At 42.1% G+C, this 21,135-nt stretch overlaps 2 protein-coding genes across 4 annotated transcripts; one reads left to right on the forward strand and one right to left on the reverse strand.

The window, feature by feature from the left end:
• Positions 1 to 902: 902 nt before the first annotated feature.
• On the forward strand, positions 903 to 8,050 carry LOC307236387 (glutaryl-CoA dehydrogenase, mitochondrial-like). Of its 2 annotated transcripts, none has more exons than XM_080008790.1 (12): positions 903 to 1,033; positions 1,947 to 2,062; positions 2,254 to 2,286; positions 2,421 to 2,561; positions 2,683 to 2,745; positions 3,131 to 3,301; positions 3,419 to 3,548; positions 4,492 to 4,708; positions 5,297 to 5,400; positions 5,641 to 5,766; positions 6,626 to 6,786; positions 7,252 to 8,050. In XM_080008790.1, the coding sequence occupies exons 1-12, from the start codon at positions 918 to 920 to the stop codon at positions 7,323 to 7,325; spliced, it is 1,452 nt and encodes a 483-aa protein (XP_079864916.1). In that variant the 5' UTR covers positions 903 to 917; the 3' UTR covers positions 7,326 to 8,050. The 2 variants fall into 2 exon arrangements, with proteins under 2 accessions (XP_079864916.1, XP_079864917.1); XM_080008791.1 differs by having other exon boundaries at positions 952 to 1,029.
• A 2,204-nt stretch (positions 8,051 to 10,254) lies between these two features.
• On the reverse strand, positions 10,255 to 16,494 carry LOC307237106 (synaptonemal complex central element protein 2-like). 2 transcript variants are annotated; one of them, XM_080009734.1, is made up of 4 exons: positions 16,027 to 16,494; positions 14,604 to 14,713; positions 13,657 to 14,202; positions 10,255 to 10,660 (listed from the first exon to the last, which is right to left on the reverse strand). In XM_080009734.1, exons 3-4 carry the CDS (start codon positions 13,864 to 13,866, stop codon positions 10,517 to 10,519), a joined length of 354 nt encoding a protein of 117 aa, XP_079865860.1. In that variant the 5' UTR covers positions 13,867 to 14,202; positions 14,604 to 14,713; positions 16,027 to 16,494; the 3' UTR covers positions 10,255 to 10,516. The 2 variants fall into 2 exon arrangements, with proteins under 2 accessions (XP_079865860.1, XP_079865859.1); XM_080009733.1 differs by having other exon boundaries at positions 10,255 to 10,711.
• Positions 16,495 to 21,135: the final 4,641 nt, after the last annotated feature.

Raw genomic sequence — 21,135 nt, forward strand, 5'->3', positions numbered from 1 at the left:
GTGTGTGTGTGTGTGTGTGTGTGTGTGTGTGTGTGCAAGCATGTGTTGTAGTGTGGTGTGTTGTGTGACAAATAAAGACTGTTTCTTCTTTCTTCTTTTCCTATGAGGCAATGACTTTATGCCACACCAGGTAGGCCTAAATAAAACCAAATGCGACTATTAACGAATAAGTAACTGTTAAACATAAATCAAACGTTTGCCACCCACCCTGATAAGTGTATTTTAAAAAGGTGACTGTATTGCAATTTATCTTTCAAATTTTAAAGCCCTACATGTGTAACATTTGTCCACAATTAAGGGATGTGTAAGCCAGAATTTGGAAGTATGTATCTCAAAAGATTATAATTTGGAGACGAAGCCTTATACTGAAATACTGAGTTTTATTATGAAATAAAAATTGATTAAATGCCCTAGCAGTATTGTAAAAACGGCTAAAATTGAATATTTGAATATATATATTTTTAATTTTATGATTTATAATAATTCATAATCGGAATGTTTCTATGGAACATGTCATTAATGGTGTATTTAATTATTTGTTGTTAATAATTCCATGTGGAAATCGCTCTTCCAGTGTAACCCTTGTAACCGTGCAATGACATGTTTATTTCGGGAAAGCGACACGAGCCGTAGCCGCGCCCCCGCTCGGCCACCAATCACAAACGTCTTCCGCGACCGCGCGGCGGCGGCCGAAGCGGCCATGATGAGTGATGACGGTGACGGGACGGACATCGAAACGGTTTCCTCCGCGACACAACCCACCATGGCAAACGTCCGTGCGACCCGGTTCCCGGAAAATACCGTTTCCGACCAACCCGATCCGACTGAAGGCGCCGCTCGGTGGCCATGGCGGGGACCGGGCGCGCAGCACGAGAAATGGCGTCTGTTACTTACCAGTCCCTTTACGCAATTGCGTAATGACGTCACCACGTGGCGCTCGTCGCTTGACTGTCCGGACGTCGCCGCTTCGTCGACCTGGCGGAGGCTCCGAGGGAAAGCAGAGGCGTCGGGGTTGCTCCACCGCTGATCGTAGGTAGTTGTTACACACCGCCTGTCAAAATGTAAATGTTTTAAAATACGTTGGGGTTGTTTTTTTTAACTCGTGTCGCGTCATTGTCTCATTAATGGCACGTAGATGACCTCCAAGAAGATAGCAAATGTAACCCCGAGTTAAGTTACCTAACGCAGGCTAGGTAGCATGCCTGCCGCTCAGCACCACGTAACACACTACGACTTTCCACAACTTTATACGCACTTATAACTAAAACCTACATACATACATACAGTATATAAACACTTCGGGTGTGTAGTAGAGCATGCTTAGTGGGTGTCAACATGAAATTGGCTATATACAGTATACTGATCGTTTATATGTCTGATGATTTCAAATGCTTTGTTTTGACCTCCCAACTCGTAATTTCAGTAGGGTTTTTTGTATTAGTTGCGATGCTATTTATGTGAATGATTTATGTGTTGGTTCCATAATCAGCCGATAAAATATTTTCCTGGGGTGTAAATATTGAGATAAGATCACTTTGTGGATAGTCTGGGGGGGGGAAGTAGGACCTAAACCTGACACTTGGGAGTGTTATTCTGATGTGGATGTCAACAGCAGTGGGGAAAGTTCCCTCGAACCAGTTTCCATTGCGTTTTCATCTGAGATTTTTAATTCGTGTAGTAAATTGCTAATACTGCATTGCATGGTATGTATGTGCACCAAAACGATGCGAGGACTAGTTTGACTCGTGTTCGAACTCCCAACTGGCATGATCGCTTTTAATATCCAAGACTGTTGTAATTGTTCCGTAACTGGCTGTTGTCAGTGATATGTGGCACAGTTGTGAGATTTATGGAATGGCTCGGTCACATGATTTAGCCGACTTGCGATATTGGATGTGATGGGAATGTTGAAAAAGTATCTCCATTTTTATGTTCTGTCTTTTTAGAATAATCCCTACCATGGCATTGAGAAGCGCTGTGTGTCGCCTGTTGGTGAACCCCCAGAAATGTATCATCATCTCAGCATCCAGGGCACAGGGAACTGCAGCACCTGCTAGACATGGTATTCGGTGTAATCTGATCCCTAAACTGCAAGCAATGGACACTTCTAGGCAGATACTGTTATGTTGCGTTTTGCAATTTACATGTCATAGATGTGTGTGTGTGTGTGTGTGTGTGTGTGTGTGTGTGTCACCCTGGCACAATTGGACCTTTACCGATGCCTGGACTTTTTCCTCTATTGTGTTTTCACAGTTGCAGGGAAGACTGAGCACAAGCAGAAAGCACGTACGTTTTGACACAAATCACCCGCCTCCATAGTCAGCCTCCTGAACTGTATTTTTAAGTAAAGCACACAATGGGAACACAGCTAATAACACTTTGTAAATAGTCTAATTGTCCTTCAAATACAATTGTTGCAGCCGAGAACCAATTTAACTGGCGCGACGCTCTGGAGCTCGAGAGCCAGCTGACGGAGGAGGAGATCATGATCCGAGACTCCTTCCGCACCTACTGCCAGGACAAACTCATGCCCCGCATCCTGATGGCAAATAGAAACGAAGGTAGGAGACGGTTAGAGAGCGACAATCGTCCATGAGCTCTGTCGGGCCATTAGCTGAGACTTTAAATCGGATGAAGTTTTGCCGCGATTGGCCGATTGACAGTCTAGTTTCTTTCCCTCAGTCTTCCACAGAGAGATTGTGTCGGAGATGGGAGAGCTGGGTGTTCTGGGTCCAACCATCAAAGGTGACTTCATAAACACTTCAGAGATCCACCGTGTGCTTTGAAAAATGCCTGGATCAATGATCGTATGTGTTCCGCTGTTCATGAGACTCCTTTTGTGAAATTCAAATAAAATCAACGGTAGATCGTTTTTTTACTATGGCCATCACAAAAGCTTATTCAGTTTTAAATACACACATATTACAAAACGACTGAACCTCTCCACTGGACTTTGGTCATTTGCACAGAGTGCATTGATTATTTTTGGAGAATCCCATAATGTGCCGGTTCCGCCAGAAGCAGTTGAACTTAAACCCACACACATCAACAGATTCACAGACAGACTTGATTTCATCCGCATTTGGTTTTCACCATCGCTAATAACCTCCCTCCTCTGTCTGATCCAAAGGCTACGGCTGCGCTGGAACCAGCTATGTGGCGTACGGCCTGATTGCCAGGGAGGTGGAGAGAGTGGACAGCGGCTACCGCTCGGTCATGAGCGTGCAGTCCTCACTGGTCATGCATCCCATCAATGCCTACGGAACAGAGGAGCAGAAGGAGAAATACCTTCCCAGGCTAGGTGCTCTTCCTGTCCCAGGAGACCGAGCGCGAATGCATCTCCGCTTACAGAGGACGCTTCTTTCAGGTGTGTCGCTTGTCTTGACAGTGCTGTAACTCTGTTGTCGCGCCCCTGTAGCGCGTGGGGAGATCCTGGGCTGCTTCGGCCTGACGGAGCCCAACCACGGCAGCGATCCAGGCGGCATGGAAACCAGGGCCAAGTACAATCCTTCCAGCCGCACATACTCTCTCACTGGCTCAAAGACCTGGTGAGTGTGTGTTGGTAGAATTGCATAATATGGACAAATATTAAACTAGCTAAAATAAATGAACGATGGCTTCCAAATTTGATGCTCCCCTATAATTAACTAGCGGCTTGTATTACAGCGGAATGCTTTTGTAATAATTTCTGATCTTCTTTTGAATCCGCGTTCGATATGTGAAAAAATCCTTCGGAATATGCGATTTTGTTACGGCATAACTGATACGCCATCTGTGTCCGTGCTTAGATTCCCCTCATTCAGGTATTCCAAGGCCGGGTATATAAAGTGTTTATCAAAACACATGTACGGACTAATAGGACTAGAGGTATCCATTTGGGGTCGATCAATCAAATGTCAACATGATCATTTTTAACACAGTGGGAAACACCAGTACCGTGCCACGCAGGCCAAGTGTTTTCAACACCAGTTCAAGTTTTGACACTTGTTATGGAGAGGTGTCATTTTTTTATCATGTTTGTGGACTTGTCCACAATGCCCAGGGTGTATAATGATCTTGCTTTTATGCTTCTTTTTTCCCACTGAATTTGAAGGCTTGCTTTTAAACGGCCTTCAAGGTCACACAGGAAGTGATAGGACTTGTAAACAACATGCCGTTGTGTAAGACTGACTCGGCCACATGGTGGTGCCCTCCATATGTAAAAATAATAATAAGCAAATGTCCATAGGTGCTGACACTTCCTGTGTCAGTACCACTAATAACAACACTAATTGTAACACCCATAATTGGATTGGATTGGAGGCAGGAATGATTGGATATTTAAATGCTGCCTGTCTATTAAACCCTGGATTTGGCACTCATCCAGCCTGGGCGTTTGTGAACTCTAAAACTAAGTCACGCTCTTGCTCTCCGTTTACTGGGCATTAGAAGCGCATCCACCGACCCATCTTCTCCCTAAACAGTTGTTTTCTTCTTCTCTCCATCCTGCAGGATCACCAACTCCCCGGAAGCCGACATAGCCGTTGTCTGGGCCAAATGCGAGGACGGCAAGGTGCGCGGCTTCATCCTGGAGCGCAGCATGAAGGGATTCTCCACGCCCAAGATCGAGGGAAAGTTCTCCCTGAGGGCCTCCGCCACCGGCATGATCGTGATGGACGAGGTGGAGGTGCCCGAGGAAAACCTTCTGCCCAAAATCTCCGGCCTAGGGGTGAGTGGGTAAACCAAGCACCACTGCGAGATGCCATCGCTGCTCTTCACAAAAATGACAAGAGCACCTAATTATTTACATAGCGTTTACAGCATTGGTGGCAAATTTATGATAAACAGAAAATCACAAACTATAAATTCAAAATAAACTCCTAAAACAAAATGTATTTGATTATTATTATTTTTTTTAATAAAATATATATTTAACCCTAGAATGCATTGAACTGACCCCCCTAGAATGTATATGTCAGGTCAACAATGACCCCACTTAAGATAAAATTTGTTTCTATTTAAGTTTGTATATGTATTAATTAATTAAGCCTTTATATATGATTTTCTTTGATCATATTGGTCAAGCAGGTTGATGAAATATCAAGCTTTGTACCAATTTGGGACACGTGGTGCAAGTAGTAGCGATTTTATAGTTTTTTATAAATTGTTATTTAATATGATCTTTATACTGTGGCCTGCCAAGGAAACACAACATGGCCCAATGTTAAAAGCAATTTGGCCACCACTAATTTACGCGAAAGAAAGCTGGAATTATGTTTGTCTTAGTTATGTATTGTAACGGCCGGTTTGGTTCCAGGGACCCTTCGGGTGCTTGAACAACGCTCGGTACGGCATTGCGTGGGGCGCCCTGGGAGCCGCAGAGTTCTGCTTCCACGCCGCACGGCAGTACACACTGGACAGGTGAGAAACCCTCCGTGGACTGTGCTGGTTTTGTTTCACAATAGTGGTCAGACATTCCTTGTCAAGGTAAATACCTTCTTTTTTTACACCAGCCTGTTTTGCTGGTGTGCTCAAGGCTTTTTAAATGTAAGAAATACCGGTCTGGCCACAGCGATGTAATATCTGTCAACCCTAATCTATCTATCTATCTATCCACACATTTAAAACATTTTTTTTGTTTTTTTTTACTATTGAAACCAGAATACAGTTTGGAGTGCCACTGGCCAGGAACCAGCTGATGCAGAAGAAGATGGCCGACATGCTGACGGAGATCACCATTGGCCTTCAGTCTTGTCTGCAGCTGGGTAGACTCATCGACGAAAAGAAGTAAATACTAATGCGAGTAATACTTCTGATGGGGATAATTGAACCTGGCTTAACACAAAATTGGGAGACTCTAAAGTATATTTAATAATTGCCAATCATATTCAAAAATACATATATGATGAAATGAACAATCAGCAAAACAGAGAGTGACTAGGTTTATATACCATTGTGTTGCGTACACAACCTAGGAACTTGGAAGCACTCGTATTGCTGACACAGCATATGGCCTGTCAATCCAACCATCCGCACCATAAAGCCCCCATCCCTTCACATCAGGGGTCCCCAAAGTTTTTAACCCAAGGGCAAGGTTAATGACCTTCACAATTCCATGGGGCCACACTATGCAGGGAAAGGCGGGAGGGACAAAAAAAACAATGACCAATGTAACGTTAGTTCTTTTAAGTATATTTGTTAGGTAATAGGGCGAGACAATACAGTACATACAATTGTATTTGTCACACGGCGGAACAGATGGGGAGCTTGTCTTTGGAGTGGGAGGTGGCGGAACTCCAAAGATGTCAAGTAGTGTGGCAGTGTGCCGGTATTTTTTTTTGTGAGTGATATGTTCGCTTTGCAAAATAGTTTGTGGACCCTTGCTTTACGGTCAAGGTTTTCTCTTCCATATTTTCTCCAAGCAAGAAACACACCAACAGGTGAAGATGTTCTGACCTTTCAGCTCAGAAAGATTATTCTGTTAATTGTTGAACCTGCGATACACCTGCATCCCCTCATCGCCGTGTAGGCTCCAGCCAGGCAAGATCACCATCAGCCAAACTATCTCCAAATCGAATCGCAGTGGGCGTCAGGATCCCTTCTCTTCCATGTCCCATCTTCATTATAATCTTTTTCACTGTCACAGAGCAGCGCCAGAGATGATTTCCATGCTGAAGAGAAACAGCTGTGGCAAAGCCCTAGACATCGTCCGGCAGGCCAGAGACATGCTGGGAGGAAACGGCATCTCAGACGAGTACCACGTCATCCGCCACGTCATGAACCTGGAGGCCGTCAACACGTACGAAGGTGAGAACTCTGAAAGCTTCGCTGCCGGGACGCAAACGCAGTGAAGGCGCAGTAGATCTTTCTGCCAGTGTGTGGCAACATTGCACTCATTATTTTGGTCTTGCTGAGTTAAAACGAACGCTTGAAAATCAGATGCCAGTACTGCTCTTTCAAAGACACCAACCTAAATAGTAGCTGCTTTGATGAATTTGTACTAAATTGAGTATTCATTATCAGTTGGAGTGTAACCGGGGCTATTGGCATCAATAAAGTCAGCTGAGCTTGAAACGGCAAAAACCTTATCAAGGTTTTATGTTGTTTATTTATTGGTTTCAAAATTTGCGTAGTGCAAGCCAAAATCTATACATTTTCCAAAATGACGTGTGCGTGAATTTGTTTTTGCGTAGACGATTAGAGCGATCAAAACTCATTCACATGTGTTGTTCCTCTTCCCACCGACTGATGCTGTAATAATCTCTTCCCCAGGTACGCATGATATCCACGCCCTGATCCTGGGCAGAGCCATTACTGGATTGCAGTCCTTCACCGTGGGCAAATAAATAAATCCACCTTGTAACTACTGTTCGTACATGATATATGATACAAGCCGTTAAAATCCATCCACCTCCCCGCAGCTTTGTGATAAAGGCGCAAGTCATTACCAGATTTGTTTTGCATTTAGTGAAACAATACTGTGGTTTCTCTCGCTCACGTGTAGACATGCATTTTGAAAGAAATCTTATTTTAAATTAAAACAGGATGTTTATCACAGAAAAGAGTAATTCTTTTTAGTTGGTCTTCCAACTCAAAGGGCTATTTTTCTACTCTCGGTTCCCGTTTCCCCCTTGGAAGTGGTTTACTTTCTGTAAAATCTGTAATTGCAAATCAACCAGCTGAACAAAATAGCATTGCTCATTGACGTTGGTGAACAGCATGAACAGTTTCCGTGTGGTCAAAATACAGTAAAGGTATATTAAAGATTTGTTTTAATTCCTTCCATACTTATCATCTGGTGTTATTGATCATACACAATAAAGCATTTTGTGTAAATTAAAAAAAATAAAAAATAAAAAATCCTGAAAGCAAAATGAAGCTGGTTGGAACTCGCCTTAATGATCTATTGTCCAATTCTGCTCACTTTAATTTGGTTAAATATTTTATACGCTGATCCCTTGGAACTGTAAAGGTCTTGAATGCTGTTTGCACTGTAATATTTTCCGCACGTGCATGGTTTGTCAAAGGTCAAGGTTGTCGATCATAGCCTTTAATAAATAATTCTTATTGACGTTTTAGTTGAGTGTATTTATTGTTTGGAAGTATTACAATGGCTTATATTCTACCAGCATCTACCCATGTTGAATGCACTCCAACCTTGTATTGCATATCTTAGTGCCGCCCATTCTTTAGTTGATGGGTTCATTACTTAATGCTCAATTTCATTGTTTGACCACAATATCATGCATGAATCATTGAAAGTGTCACCAAAGCTGATGTGATGGTCTATTCCAAGCCATTTTTTGGGCTGGCGACCCCTTATAAAAAAAAAAAAAAAAAGGAAGTCTCGCAACCCTGTGTCATTCCGACTCGTCGATGTTCGACCGAAATGCAGCAGTTAAGTACACTTGCAAACCTCCGTAGATTTTGCACCCCATGTGATTAGAATTAGAATAAAATCATTGCCAATCGTGCCAATTTGTGCGGCAAGAATAATTTGTGCCGCTTTCGTTTTTGATATATTCAACATTATATTTCATGAGCTGTTATCAGACCGGCCAACCTGCACGCATTTTGTGAACCAACGACGCAATTCTTGGGTATTTAAACCACATCCCTGGGATTGGACCAGATGCTACCACCTGTGGTTCTCTCCTCTTACTCAACATCCGCTGATACGCAGCGCACTGAGCGCAGCGGCACTTTATTACCCACCAAGGTGTTATGCTGCATTGTCAGGTAAAATGGGAAAGTGGGAGAATAATGATAACGCACAAAAATGTGACCGTAACGTTAACATATAAAACGTGAGATGCCATGTCAAATTTACACGCCAGATACTGTGCTCATGTACTCTACTTGTAAAAATGCTCCATCTAACCCGATACCAACGTAATGTAGTTACGTAGTTGACGCTCAAAAAGGAGAAAAAGAAAGAAAACGTAGGCTGTTTGGAGGTACTTCAAGGCAAAGAAGATGAGATAGATTATTTATGGTCTGACAATATTCTAACATTGTGCAGACTGCGTATCTACGACTCTCACAGCGGAGCTCCACTCGTGACGAAAAGTTTGACTCTTTTTTTTTTTGACTCGATTCTTGACGAGTCAATCAGTAAAACGAATTGTTCGATTTGGTTAGATTGGTTTGGCGCACGAAGTCAAGGAAGACTTCCAGTGAACGAAAGTGAGCAGATGACGTGTCTCTTTTATTTGTTTATCTTTTTGAAATGATTGCAATTTATTAGCAAAGTACCATATAAGTGTATGTGTATGTATGTGTGGAATTTGCACTGAAAGTGAAAGTTTCATTGGAAGTTTTAACTGGACATTTCCACGTTAGTTATATGTTGGGTCCTACTAAAACTCAGTGAGAGTTACAGGTTGAATTATACTGATACTTGGTGACCTTCCCATGATCAATTTTATTGGAACTCGGCGACAGTTTCATGCTCTATTATTTATTGTTCCATAGTGAATAATGAACAATAAACAGTGTCAAAATCCACAATGTCACTATTGTTGTAACTGTAAATTGCAATAGTCCGTATGTGCAGCTGTGCTATCACGTGAGCGTGATAGGACAGCTGCACATACGGACGTACACCAGGGAGACTCCCTGTTACACTATTGTGGTACTCAAGATATTTACACAGGTTACAATATTTACAAAGGCTGGCAGGTCTGGCTGATGTAACTTTCCACGCCATTATCATCCATATCGCTCGATGGGTGACCAAACATCCTGATATGTGCAGGACAGTCCCTCATTTTGACCAATTTTCTTTCTCTCTCTCTCTCTCTCTCTCTCTCTCTCTCTCTCTCTCTCTCTCTCTCTCTCTCTCTCTCTCTCTCTCTCTCTCTCTCTCTCTCTCTCTCTCTCTCTCTCTCTCTCTCTCTCTCTCTCTCTCTCTCTCTCTCTCTCTCTCTCTCCTTTTCCTGTGCTGTCAAACTGGGATAGGAGCGGGACAGTCAGTCGTTATGGTTACAGGGACGCTCCGTGCAGCTCTACCTGCACACACAGGTGTGCACTGTCTCTCGGTCTCTTATGGAAAATGTAGCCTACTGAAAAGTTCCTGGTTGTGCATCGACTGAGTAATTAAACTGAGAGAATTATAAAAAATTAAAAAAAGTATTTTGTGAAAAATTTAAAATAAAATAAAGAAATCCTTATTTTTGTTGCCTTTTCAGAAAACATTAAGACACCCACCCAGGGGGCCGGGACCCACAGTTTGAGATTTTCTATTATTCGAGACGACAAATACACAACAGCTACTAACAAATGCAAACAGTTTTTAATGAATGCAAAAAATAAGGTCAGATTTTACATTATGGCAGCCGTTGAAGCTGTAACAAACCTTTTGTAGAGAAACATTAACCATAACATACACTAAGAATCAAATGGCTGATCTGAGAAATCCACAATATATAAAGCTGTAAAAGGGGAATGAGTGAACTAAGATTTCAGCCGATCCACTACTCTAGAGTCTAGAACCTCAAATAACCAAGTGAACTCCAACCTGGCCTCCGCCGGCCCCTCACAGCCCCGAGGTCCCCAGGAGCCCCGTGTTGATGATTGACAGGGTGTAGCTGGTCCCCTGCAGCTCGTCACCCAGCCGGTCGCTCTGCTCCAGCACCTGGGACAGCTCCTGCAGACTGGCCTCCATCGCACGGTTGTGCTCCTGGTAGGTGGAAAACATCTGCTCCTTCACCTGCTCACACACCCCGCTCACCTGGTGCGGTCACACATTATTACCGTGTAGTGTGTGTTTTGGACGTGACGCAAGTTATTTTCATGAGCGATGACATACATATGTACAGTACATCTGCTTATGAATGGGAAAAATAAAACCACATTTACATCCGTCTGGATGTCTGGATGATCCGTCTGCTGCTCAGCATAATGGACAACACTGCACATCCCCTGCACAACCTACTGGTCACACAACAGAATGTCTTCAGCCAGAGGCTCCTTCAGCTCCGCTGCAATAAGGGCCGCTACAGGAGGTCATTCCTGCCCACGGCAATAGCCACCTTCAATGACCCCACTGTGCCAGGAGAGGAAACTCCTCCTCTGAATGGCAATGCACAAGGCACATTTTACATTTATGTTCCACTTTAAACCTGTAACTTGCTCTAAGTTAAATTCAATTTATTTTCATATAGTAAAGTATAGTTCACGTCATCGACTTCTTCCGTTGCAACAACAATGGACGTTTCGACGGTCTCCTCCGGTGGAGACCAACGATGAATATTCCGTTTCATCGTCACATTAAGTTTGAAATCCGCTGTTTGAAATGTTCTCCAAGTCTGGAATAATATCAGATTCAGCAGCGCTGTCATTCTCTGCGTCGCGTCGGAAAACTATCATCGCGGAAAATGAAGTCCAGTACGCGCTGCTAACACTGACTTGGATCTATCGCACTGGTCAGATTAAGGTCCGAAATATGATTCAGAGCTTCCGCCAACCACTCTGCGTAATCCATAACGACACAGAGAAGAAAGTTTCACAGACAAGTGAGACTGAAACACCCCTGTGCTGCGCTTTAACCGTCTGTTTACGGAAGTGACGTAGGTGCGTTACGCGATGAGTTCTTCTTCTTCGCCATTTCACAACAATGCAATGTGTGTAAAAGTGGTACGATTTAAACATTGAATTCTATCAAAACGGTTTCACACTGTGGCTTCACATCACATGGAATATGAATGAATGATCTTCACCTGAACAGTTGCTTTAAAGTAAACGAGCGATCAACGTTGTTAAGAGAACTTTGTTTCCTCATGTAATCTAACGGGAATATTTAACTCCAAGGTTTAACATTTTTCTACTATTTATAAATAAAACTCGGTTTTAAAAATACGTTGAGAGGTAAAAAAAAAAAAAAAAAAAAAGGAACACGAATCTAGAGAAATCTAATTTTCCTTCAAGAAAGGTTTTTTCAACTAATTTGGCTGCGCCTGGTGATTTTAGAAATGCACGAGATGGCGGCTTTTGCTATGGTGGGACACACACACACACACACACACACACACACACACACACACACACACACACACACACACACACACACACACACACACACACACACACACACACACACACACACACACACACACACACAGTGTTCCAAATGATTATGCAAATTGGATTTAAGTGTCATAAACATTTAATTTTTTGTTTTTCAATTAAACTCATGGATGGTATTGTGTCTCAGGGCTCTTTGGATCACTGAAATCAATCTCATATACCTGTGATAATTAGTTTGCCAGGTGAGCCCAATTAAAGGAAAACTACTTAAGAAGGACGTTCCACATTATTAAGCAGGCCACAGGTTTCAAGCAATATGAGAAAGAAAAAGGATCTCTCTGCTGCTGAAAAGCGTCAAATAGTGCAATGCCTTGGACAAGGTATGAAAACATTAGATATTTCATAAAAACTTAAGCTTGATCATCGTACTGTGAAGAGATTTGTGGCTGATTCAGAGCACAGACGGGTTTGTGCAGATAAAGGCATAATGAGGAAGGTTTCTGCCAGACAAATTCATCGGATTAAGAGAGCAGCTGCTAAAATGCCATTACAAAGCAGCAAACAGGTATTTGAAGCTGCTGGTGCCTCTGGAGTCCCACGAACCTCAAGGTGTAGGAGCCTCCAGAGGTTTGCAGTTGTGCATAAACCTACTATTGGGCCAACCCTTACCAATGCTCACAAGCAGAAATGGTTGCAGTGGGCCCAGAAATTCATGAAGACTAATTTTCAAACAGTCTTGTTTACTGATGAGTGCCGTGCAACCCTGGATGGGAGGCAGTTTGCATCAAAACAGCAGCTCTGGGAGGCTATTCTGACATCCTGCAAAGAAATTCAAGCAGAAACTCTCCTAAAACTCACAAGTTCAATGGATGCAAGAATTGTGAAGGTGACATCAAAGAAGGGGTCCGATGTTAACATGGAACTGGGCCTGTTAAGATGTTTTGGATTGAAATAGCTTTTGCTTTCAGTAAATATGACCTAATGCTGCAAATTCAACAATGACCATTTTCAGTTCTTTACAACCTATTAAATGTTTTGAAACTCTCTTGTGCATAATAATTTGGAACAGTGCATTTTGAGTTTTTATTTTTGAAAAAAATACTGTTATCATTGGGAGGTTTGTTCAATAACATTTGAATTATTCCCTAACGGTTGATGCCTTGAAAATTATACTGGCTGTCATTTGCATCGACTATTTAGGAAAATCAGAGTAAAATATCATTTGCATTATTTGCAGTTTGGAACGTGGTCACACACACACACACACACACACACACACACACACACACACACACACACACACACACACACACACACACACACACACACACACACACACACACACACACACACACACACACACACACACACACACACACACACAGTAATTCATTCAAAAAAAAGCCTACCTCATTGTGTGTATTTTTGTAAAAGATGTGTTTTGTCATGTATGTCATTGCTGCTGCAACGCTGGAGTTTCCCTTTTTGGATTAATAAAGTATGTTTTATCTTATCTTAAGTATAAATGATCATTTAGAATTATCCGCCAGTCCTACTGTACTATACGTGAGATTATTTATATCTAGAAGCTCCATCTTGGCCACTAATGTCAATATTTCAGCCGTGTCCTCATGGGTAACGCAACATTACCTCACTCAGTATTTCGTTCTCGAAGCCGCTGAAGATTCCTTGGTCCGCGGCGCGGCTGTGGTTGATCCTGTGGATCAGGTCCTGGGGTTTCCTTTCGATGTCATCCATCTTGGTCACACAGGCCATCATGGCGTCCTCCGCCTCAGAGGCCTCCGCACGAGCCTCCGCCCGAGCCTCATCTCTCTCGGTGATGCTGGAGATGTTCAGCATCACCCCAGAGTCGGCACTTTCAGCGAGAAAAGCAGAGGAAAAACGTATCCATCTCGTCTTGACTCGTGGGACATTTCATTGAGCTAATGCCAAAAGATTGTAAGTACGGAAAATATACCACGAGTGGCCAACAATGGTCAACCACTATATTTGGGAATAAATCACATAATCACGATAATAAAAGGATCCTTCCAGGATCCAAGTGTCTCGCTCTCAAATTTAGAAACAAAACCAAAACCTCTGCTGCACACGAGCGCCATCGAGGGTCACAAAGGACAGCGAATCCTCTGCTGAGACACTCTGCTCCATGACGCCCTGCACTGTGGAAGAAGGGTCCTAACACACACACACACACACACACACACACACACACACACACACACACACACACACACACACACACACACACACACACACACACACACGTCTGTGAACTTTTGTATTTATATTTGTAAATGACACTACCACAATTTTTTTGGTTGAATGTAATCAGGATATGCATGTGAAAAAAATGGATAGTGGTACTTTATGTCGTACTTTAGCCTCTGTTCTACCGCATACAAGTACTTTTAATACTTTATGTGCGTTTAAGAGCAAGTGTTTGGATATTTATGTGGTACTTTCACTTTTGATAGTCATTTTCTACAGGGTATTTGTACTTTTACTTCAGTAGAGGATCTGGGTACTTCTTCCACCACCGTGAACAGTGTATCTAGTGTATATTATATCCAGTTTACCTCCGCAGGGTCCAGCAGAACACGGTGTCCGGGTTTGGGAGTGGACTGGTAGCTCGGTGCAGGTTTCCCGGTGAAACACCGCTCCATGGTGCAGAGAAACCGGTCTTTTTCTGTGAAGTGTCATTATTCGCAGCCGTTATTAGTACCAGCGTTCCCAAATGCGGCACCTGCGGCCGTCGTGACTCAGCGGGGAGCGGTTAGCGTTAGCTTCCTAGCGTAGCGAACTTTACAAACTCCCTTTTTAAAAAGGTGGTTAAGGTAAGCTTACCGCGGCCGTATCATGTAACTTCGGTAAAGTTTTTTTGGGAAAAAAAAAACCCAAAACAAAACAAAAAACGTTTTGAGAATTTTAAAAATTCGTTTGCCCTCACGTTGTTTTGGTTTCTTACCAAAATTCTGTTGAAAGATGAGGACGTGCTCGTCCAACTCGTCTGGGGTCAAAGAAGCTAATGTACGTTAGGGTAGGATATGATAAAATAACATAAGGGGAGATTAAATAAAGTAAGATAAAATAAAGTGAGATTAAATAAAGTATTATAATTAATAATTCAGGGTAAATTATCTGAGGTAATTCAGGGAAATATTCAATATACAATTACTGTAAATCATGATACAAACAAAACAGTTTAAAATATTTTTAGAGCTCTTAAACGACGATCTTGGTTCAGTTCTTAATAATGTTTGCTATAAAAAAAATGAACACTTGAACACTCTTAACGCCTCACCTTAACCAGTACTACTGTACGTTCCAATTTATTTTTGTATTTATAGTTTTATTTAACTAAATCAGCATCTTATATTATTACATTACTGGCATATTTTTTATTTATTAGGTAACCAAATGAGCATCTTATATTATTATATTATATTACAAGCATATCATTTAACTAAATGAGCATCTTATATTACTAAAATATTATATTGTTTGTTTATTAATATTGTTTGTTTATTAGTTTATTTATTACATTTAAATGTCTTCATTACATTTGCATCTTCCATTATATTATATTACTAGCATATTATTTTTTTTTTAATTTAACTAAATTTGCATCATGTTAAAGCTTCCTATGTGCTGACCTTTTGGGGGTAAAGAAATAACCTTGAATTTGTTATTAGTAATTGCTCTTACCAAGCGCCAATGGAACTATAAACATAACATGAGACGGAGGGATTTAAATTTGACTGGAAATGATTCATCCACATTTGATATGATTTGATTTGATATGATTTAATTTGCTTAATGTATTACACACATAATCAAGAGAGTTGTCTCTACCTCACCTGAAGGAATTGGCAATATACAGAAAAGCTGGATATGAATGTGAAGATAAAAGATAGGCAATGTACAACGAAAATGACCTAAATACAAACCGAAGATAAACAATAAAGAATAAAAGAAAGAAGAAAACGTAAGTCATCATACCAGGTCGGCTTCTTCCATTGCTCCATGGTCCAGTTCCAGCCAAATGCCCATTGTAGGCGCTTTCAGCGGTGGACAGGAGTCAGCATGGACACTCACTGTCTCCAGCAACACAGCCCCATACGCAGCAAGCTGTGATGCACTGTGTGTTCTGACACCTTTCTATCATAGCAGCAACTTTTTCAACAATTTGTGCTGCAGTAGCTCTTGTGTCGAATCGGACCAGCAATGAGCCCATGGGCGTCCATGACCCCGTCGCCGGTTCCCCGGTTGTCCTTCCTTGGACCACTTTTGGTAGGTACTAACCACTGCATACCGGTAACACCCAACAAGACCTGTCATTTTGGAGATGCTCTGACCCAGTCGTCTAGCCATCACAACTTGGACCTTGTCAAAGTCGCTCAGATCCTTACGCTTGGCCATTTTTCCTGCTTCCAACACATCAACTTCAAGAACTGACTGTTCACTTGCTGCCTTAATATATCCCACCCCTTGACTGGTGCCATTGAAACAAGATGATCAATGTTATTCACTTCACCCGTCAGTGGTTTTAATGCTGTGGTTTTAAATAGCTGCTCTACACAGACCAGCTCCACACTAACAGACCAACCATTTTATGTTGTGTGAAACCGCTGACTTTGTCGCAGCGTCTGGGTCAGAGCGGTGCGATGTGGTGTTGTGTTACAGTCAGGTCCATCAGAACCAGGGGAAGCTTGGCATTAAGTTCTGGCAGAGCCCCAGGTGATATCTGCTCCCTCTGCGTCCTCAACTGTGCCTTCTCTGAAACACTAGAGGGGCTAAATATAAGCATCCTAAGTTTGGAGATTAAGAACGCGAATTCCCGACAATGAGGATAATGCTTTATGCTTAGAGACTTGCAAAATAATATTACAAGATGAATTGTTGTTACACAGGTTGCGTAACATTACAACAAGGGCGGAATCAGGTGTTTTGGGATTGTGAAGGCAAATGTAGACCCACGTTCACTGCCCAACCGTGCATGTTAAACGGTGTGTGTATATCAATAAACACACACACTAGATAGTCTTTCCCCTCTTATATCACACACATTCCCTTTCTCTACACTCATCCCTCTCTTCCTTCAGCCATTTCATCTCCAGAACAAGGAATATTGAACCCAGAGCGTACAGTGTGTTCTGCAGATAATCTCTGGGGTGTAGTTCGGCGGTTTTAAATCCATCAGGGCAGGAGTGGAGGGGGAGACTGGACAGATAAAGACGTCCGTTCTGCCTCATCGCATGTCTGCCATCACTGCTCTGAAATGGGGGAATTAAAGCGGCAAATCCCGCGTCGAGCACGATGCCCGGGCATGTTCTACATGATCTTACATAAGGAAATTGCTTTTTCCATTTTTCCAACCAATGGCCTGTCGTCGCTGGGGCCATGTGCGAATTTGACTCAGTGTAACAAATTGTTTCCCTGATGAGTTAAAGGAGCTGAGCGTGGTGTTCTCTGTCTCTCATGAAGTGAAAGGGCCCAGTATGTCACCACTGTCCGGTGATTGTAAAACTGAGCTGAAAATGGAAGTGAATTCTAAACAGAGATGTTTCATTCCCCTATTTTTTTGCTCCACACACACGCACGCACGCACTCACGCACGCACGCACACACACACATACACACACACACACACACACACACAAAACATCAAAACACTCAGATCTCCACCAGCCACACAAAAATCTGTCTTCACAGCCTAATACTGAGATAATTAGACTGCTTTTCCTCATCGAGAGTCATTTGGATTATGATCTCTGTGAAAAAAGGCGCTGTTAAGATCAGAGACTTGCACATCATCCCGTCACATCAAACCATGTTTTTGATGCGACACATTAAACAGGGACAACAAATACTAATCTTCCCACAAATCTACCAAAATATGAGATTATGAAATGCTACACTATTTGTGGTGCAAAGGCCAGCATATGGGAGAGGTTAAAAGACATTTTGGATTTAACCAAAAAAGGTTAAACAGCTCTGGTATTTGCCTGTGAAAAAATAAACAAATTGGAGTGAATATTCCCTCGTTTTTGTGCCGAATCTTTAATATTAGTTTTAAGATTTTTCACAAGTGTATGGCCTGAAACCCCTATGCTTCTAAAATAAGCCCACAGGACTCATCTCAAGTCAAAGTTTATTAAAAGTGTATGATTCAAAAATGTCAACAGACTTGAAAAATAATCATTTAAATCTCAGTCCATTCCACTGCATGGAGGAAAATAGTGTTACACAAAATGAAATAAAATACTACACAAAATGAAATTAAATACTGCCTACAATTAAAATATCACAGAAAGAGCATTGTTTGTTGTTGGACCAGGTATATTATACGATACACAACTACATTTTGAAAATAAATATGTTAATCTTAAATAAAAGAGTATCCCGAAGGATGAAAGAGTATCCCGAAGGTTGGGAGTACTGAAAGAGAAAAAATTATGGGTTTATATTTATATATACAGTATATATACTATATATATATATATATATATATATATATATATACTGTATATATATCAAGGACTGGATCTATCAAAATGCTCATTTATATCCGTATCCTTGTAAATAACTATGACACCACCTATATTATATTTAATTTAAATTGTAATCAGCACATGCACGGGCACTTATCTGCAGAAGAAAAGGTACAGTAGGCACTTTATGTTGTATTATACAGTTTATTGTAAGTGCATTTAAAAACAAGTGCTTGGGTAGAAATGTCGATGTAGTACTTTCACTTTTAACTAGAGTTATTTTGTGTGAGTATTTATACCTTTACCCTAGTAAAGGGTCTTCCACTTTAATACTTGTTCTTCCACGGCTGTTTACAACCCAGAAGGGTTTTCCACAACATTCATCTCAACATAACATTCTCTGTAGTTTTTAAGAAGCGACTTCTCAGAAATCCCTCAACGTAAGGATTTATTGCGTGTGGTGGAAAGGGGGCGTGTTGTGTGTGGTGTGTGTGTCCCAGTGGGTGGATCAGGGAGTTCAGTGTAATCTGCACAGAGCGACACTTTCATTTCAGCACCACAGACAGCGGCGCACAGGCGATAAGAGCCGCAGGACTCGCTTACAAGCGGCTCAAACTCAAACAGCCAACTTCAACTTCAACAACTTCAACATCTAAAAAGAAAGAAAAAGGAGTCACACTTTTGATAGAGAGACTTTTGGAGTCAATGCAAAGGACAAGGTATTCCTTCCAGAATAAGGTAAGCAATGTGCAAACAATAATGACATTTCCCATTGACATTTATTATCATTTGTTGTTTTTTTTAGGAATGTGTTGCATATATTGACTTTTTCTTCCTTCACTTGCAGAAATTAACACTGGAGTTTGAATTGTGGTTCATCACCATGCTTTGGTCTTCAGTATCTGGAAAGAGGGAAACTCAGGCAGAGTGATCGGTGCCAGAATCCTCGTAACGACACCGTTCCTACAGCCATGAGTGGCTTCAACATCACAGGCTTGAACTCCACGGATGAAGGGCAGGCGTACCCCTACTCCACCTCCATGGAGGACCCATTGTTCAAGCAGTACAAGCCTGTGGTGAAGGACCTCATCCCTCTGCCCAAGGCAGTGCTCTACCTGCTTATGGCCGCGCTGGTGGTGGTCGGAGTTGCCTACGCCATAGTGGGACACCTCATCAAGGACCTGGCCATTGACATAGCAGGTATGGGTCTGCTGTAGATCGGAAATGAATATAATTATTTTTAAGTACACATGTTAGGCTTGCAAAGGAGCTTAACGTTTGGTACAGTTTTTATTTTATATACGTATGTATGTAAATGAACCTATCTAGATACATTTTAAGAAAGGAAGTAGGCAGGACTATTGCAAAATCCATTGACCGATTCCGTCCCAAAACAATGACATATGAGCAAATCTCAATGTGACAATGTAATGTAACAGTAACAACATTAACAAAATAAATGTAATCATATTCCATGAGACCGGTTTTTAAGAGCCAAAAACGCTGATTGCAGGTATTTTAATAATCATTTGCAGTTGAGCCCTTTTCACAGCAGATATTTTGAATGCCTAAAAGGTTAGTACAACTGAAGGCAGTGTCATTCATTGTGGGTCTGTTTCAGTGAGGCGTTACTGTGGACTTACAATATTATTAAGTTCTGTTTAAGATGTTTTTAACCATTTACACACGTCAAAACATCTGCTGTGACAAGGGCCTGTTCATTTATAATCATTCATTTTCCTTATCTTTTCCCGAAGACTGTATGCTCGGACCCCCGGGCGACGAGGACAAAGACAAGGACACCAACCTGCAGTGCATCACCCCCAGCCACCCTCCTCCGCTCCAGCACTCCCACAGCAACGCCTTCCACGTCTGGGACCTGGACGACGTGATCATCTCCCTGCCCCAGGGCGACAGCGCCCAGGGCAGCCCGCTGATGCTGGCCACCATACCCTACATCCCCTCCTTCTTCCCCTCGCACTCGTACAGCCCCACCGGCAGCAGTCCCCTGGGCATGTCCGGCAGCCCGCGCCAGGCCAGGGAGGTCACCATCCCCAGAGAGTTCTGAGGAGGAGGAAGAGGGGGCGCTGCGTAGGAGAGCTTTGTTACGATTAACGGCAAACTACTGAAACTCCAGCTCGCTCCCCAATATGATTGAAAGTGACTTGAGTGCAGATGCTGAGATTTGACTGTAAGTGCTGCAACACGCCGAAGATTGAAGACAAAAATCGAATTGATCAAATGTTGGTTGGATTGCCTTGAAGTAATGATTGTAATGTGGACACTGAAGCCCATGGGGAGTCCCTGTCTTTTAATTTTCGTATTGCAATGTGGCTCATGTACGGTTAAATATAGAAATATGCATCATATCACAAGCAAAAACACAAAGTGCAGAAACAAAGTGGATGGCAGAGAAGAGAGAATGAAAATTGATCACTACAGAAAACTTTTTTTTCTTTATCTTCTTTTCTTTTTGTTCTTTCTGTTAAAAAAAAATGTTTCCCCGGGTGAATTCTACCGTGACTGTGTACACTCTTTCAGAATGGATTTCTTTGTGAAGTATGAGTAACAGCCGCATCTGTGTAATTGCCATGATTGTTAAAAAGGGAACGAGAGT

The sequence above is a fragment of the Zeus faber genome (genome assembly GCF_960531495.2).
Source record: "Zeus faber genome assembly, chromosome: 11".
Lineage (NCBI taxonomy): Eukaryota > Metazoa > Chordata > Actinopteri > Zeiformes > Zeidae > Zeus > Zeus faber.

Bases quoted from the DNA above. Each gene is read 5' to 3' on its own strand.
- LOC307237106 (XM_080009733.1), bottom strand. From the start codon at position 13,866: ATGCTGAACATCTCCAGCATCACCGAGAGAGATGAGGCTCGGGCGGAG. The intron at 10,712-13,656 runs GTAATGTTGCGT...TGACCGCACCAG, and splicing joins AGAACGAAATACTGAGTGAG to GTGAGCGGGGTGTGTGAGCA.
- LOC307236387 (XM_080008790.1), top strand. From the start codon at position 918: ATGACGTCACCACGTGGCGCTCGTCGCTTGACTGTCCGGACGTCGCCG. The intron at 2,287-2,420 runs GTACGTTTTGAC...CAATTGTTGCAG, and splicing joins TGAGCACAAGCAGAAAGCAC to CCGAGAACCAATTTAACTGG. The intron at 4,709-5,296 runs GTGAGTGGGTAA...GTTTGGTTCCAG, and splicing joins CCAAAATCTCCGGCCTAGGG to GGACCCTTCGGGTGCTTGAA.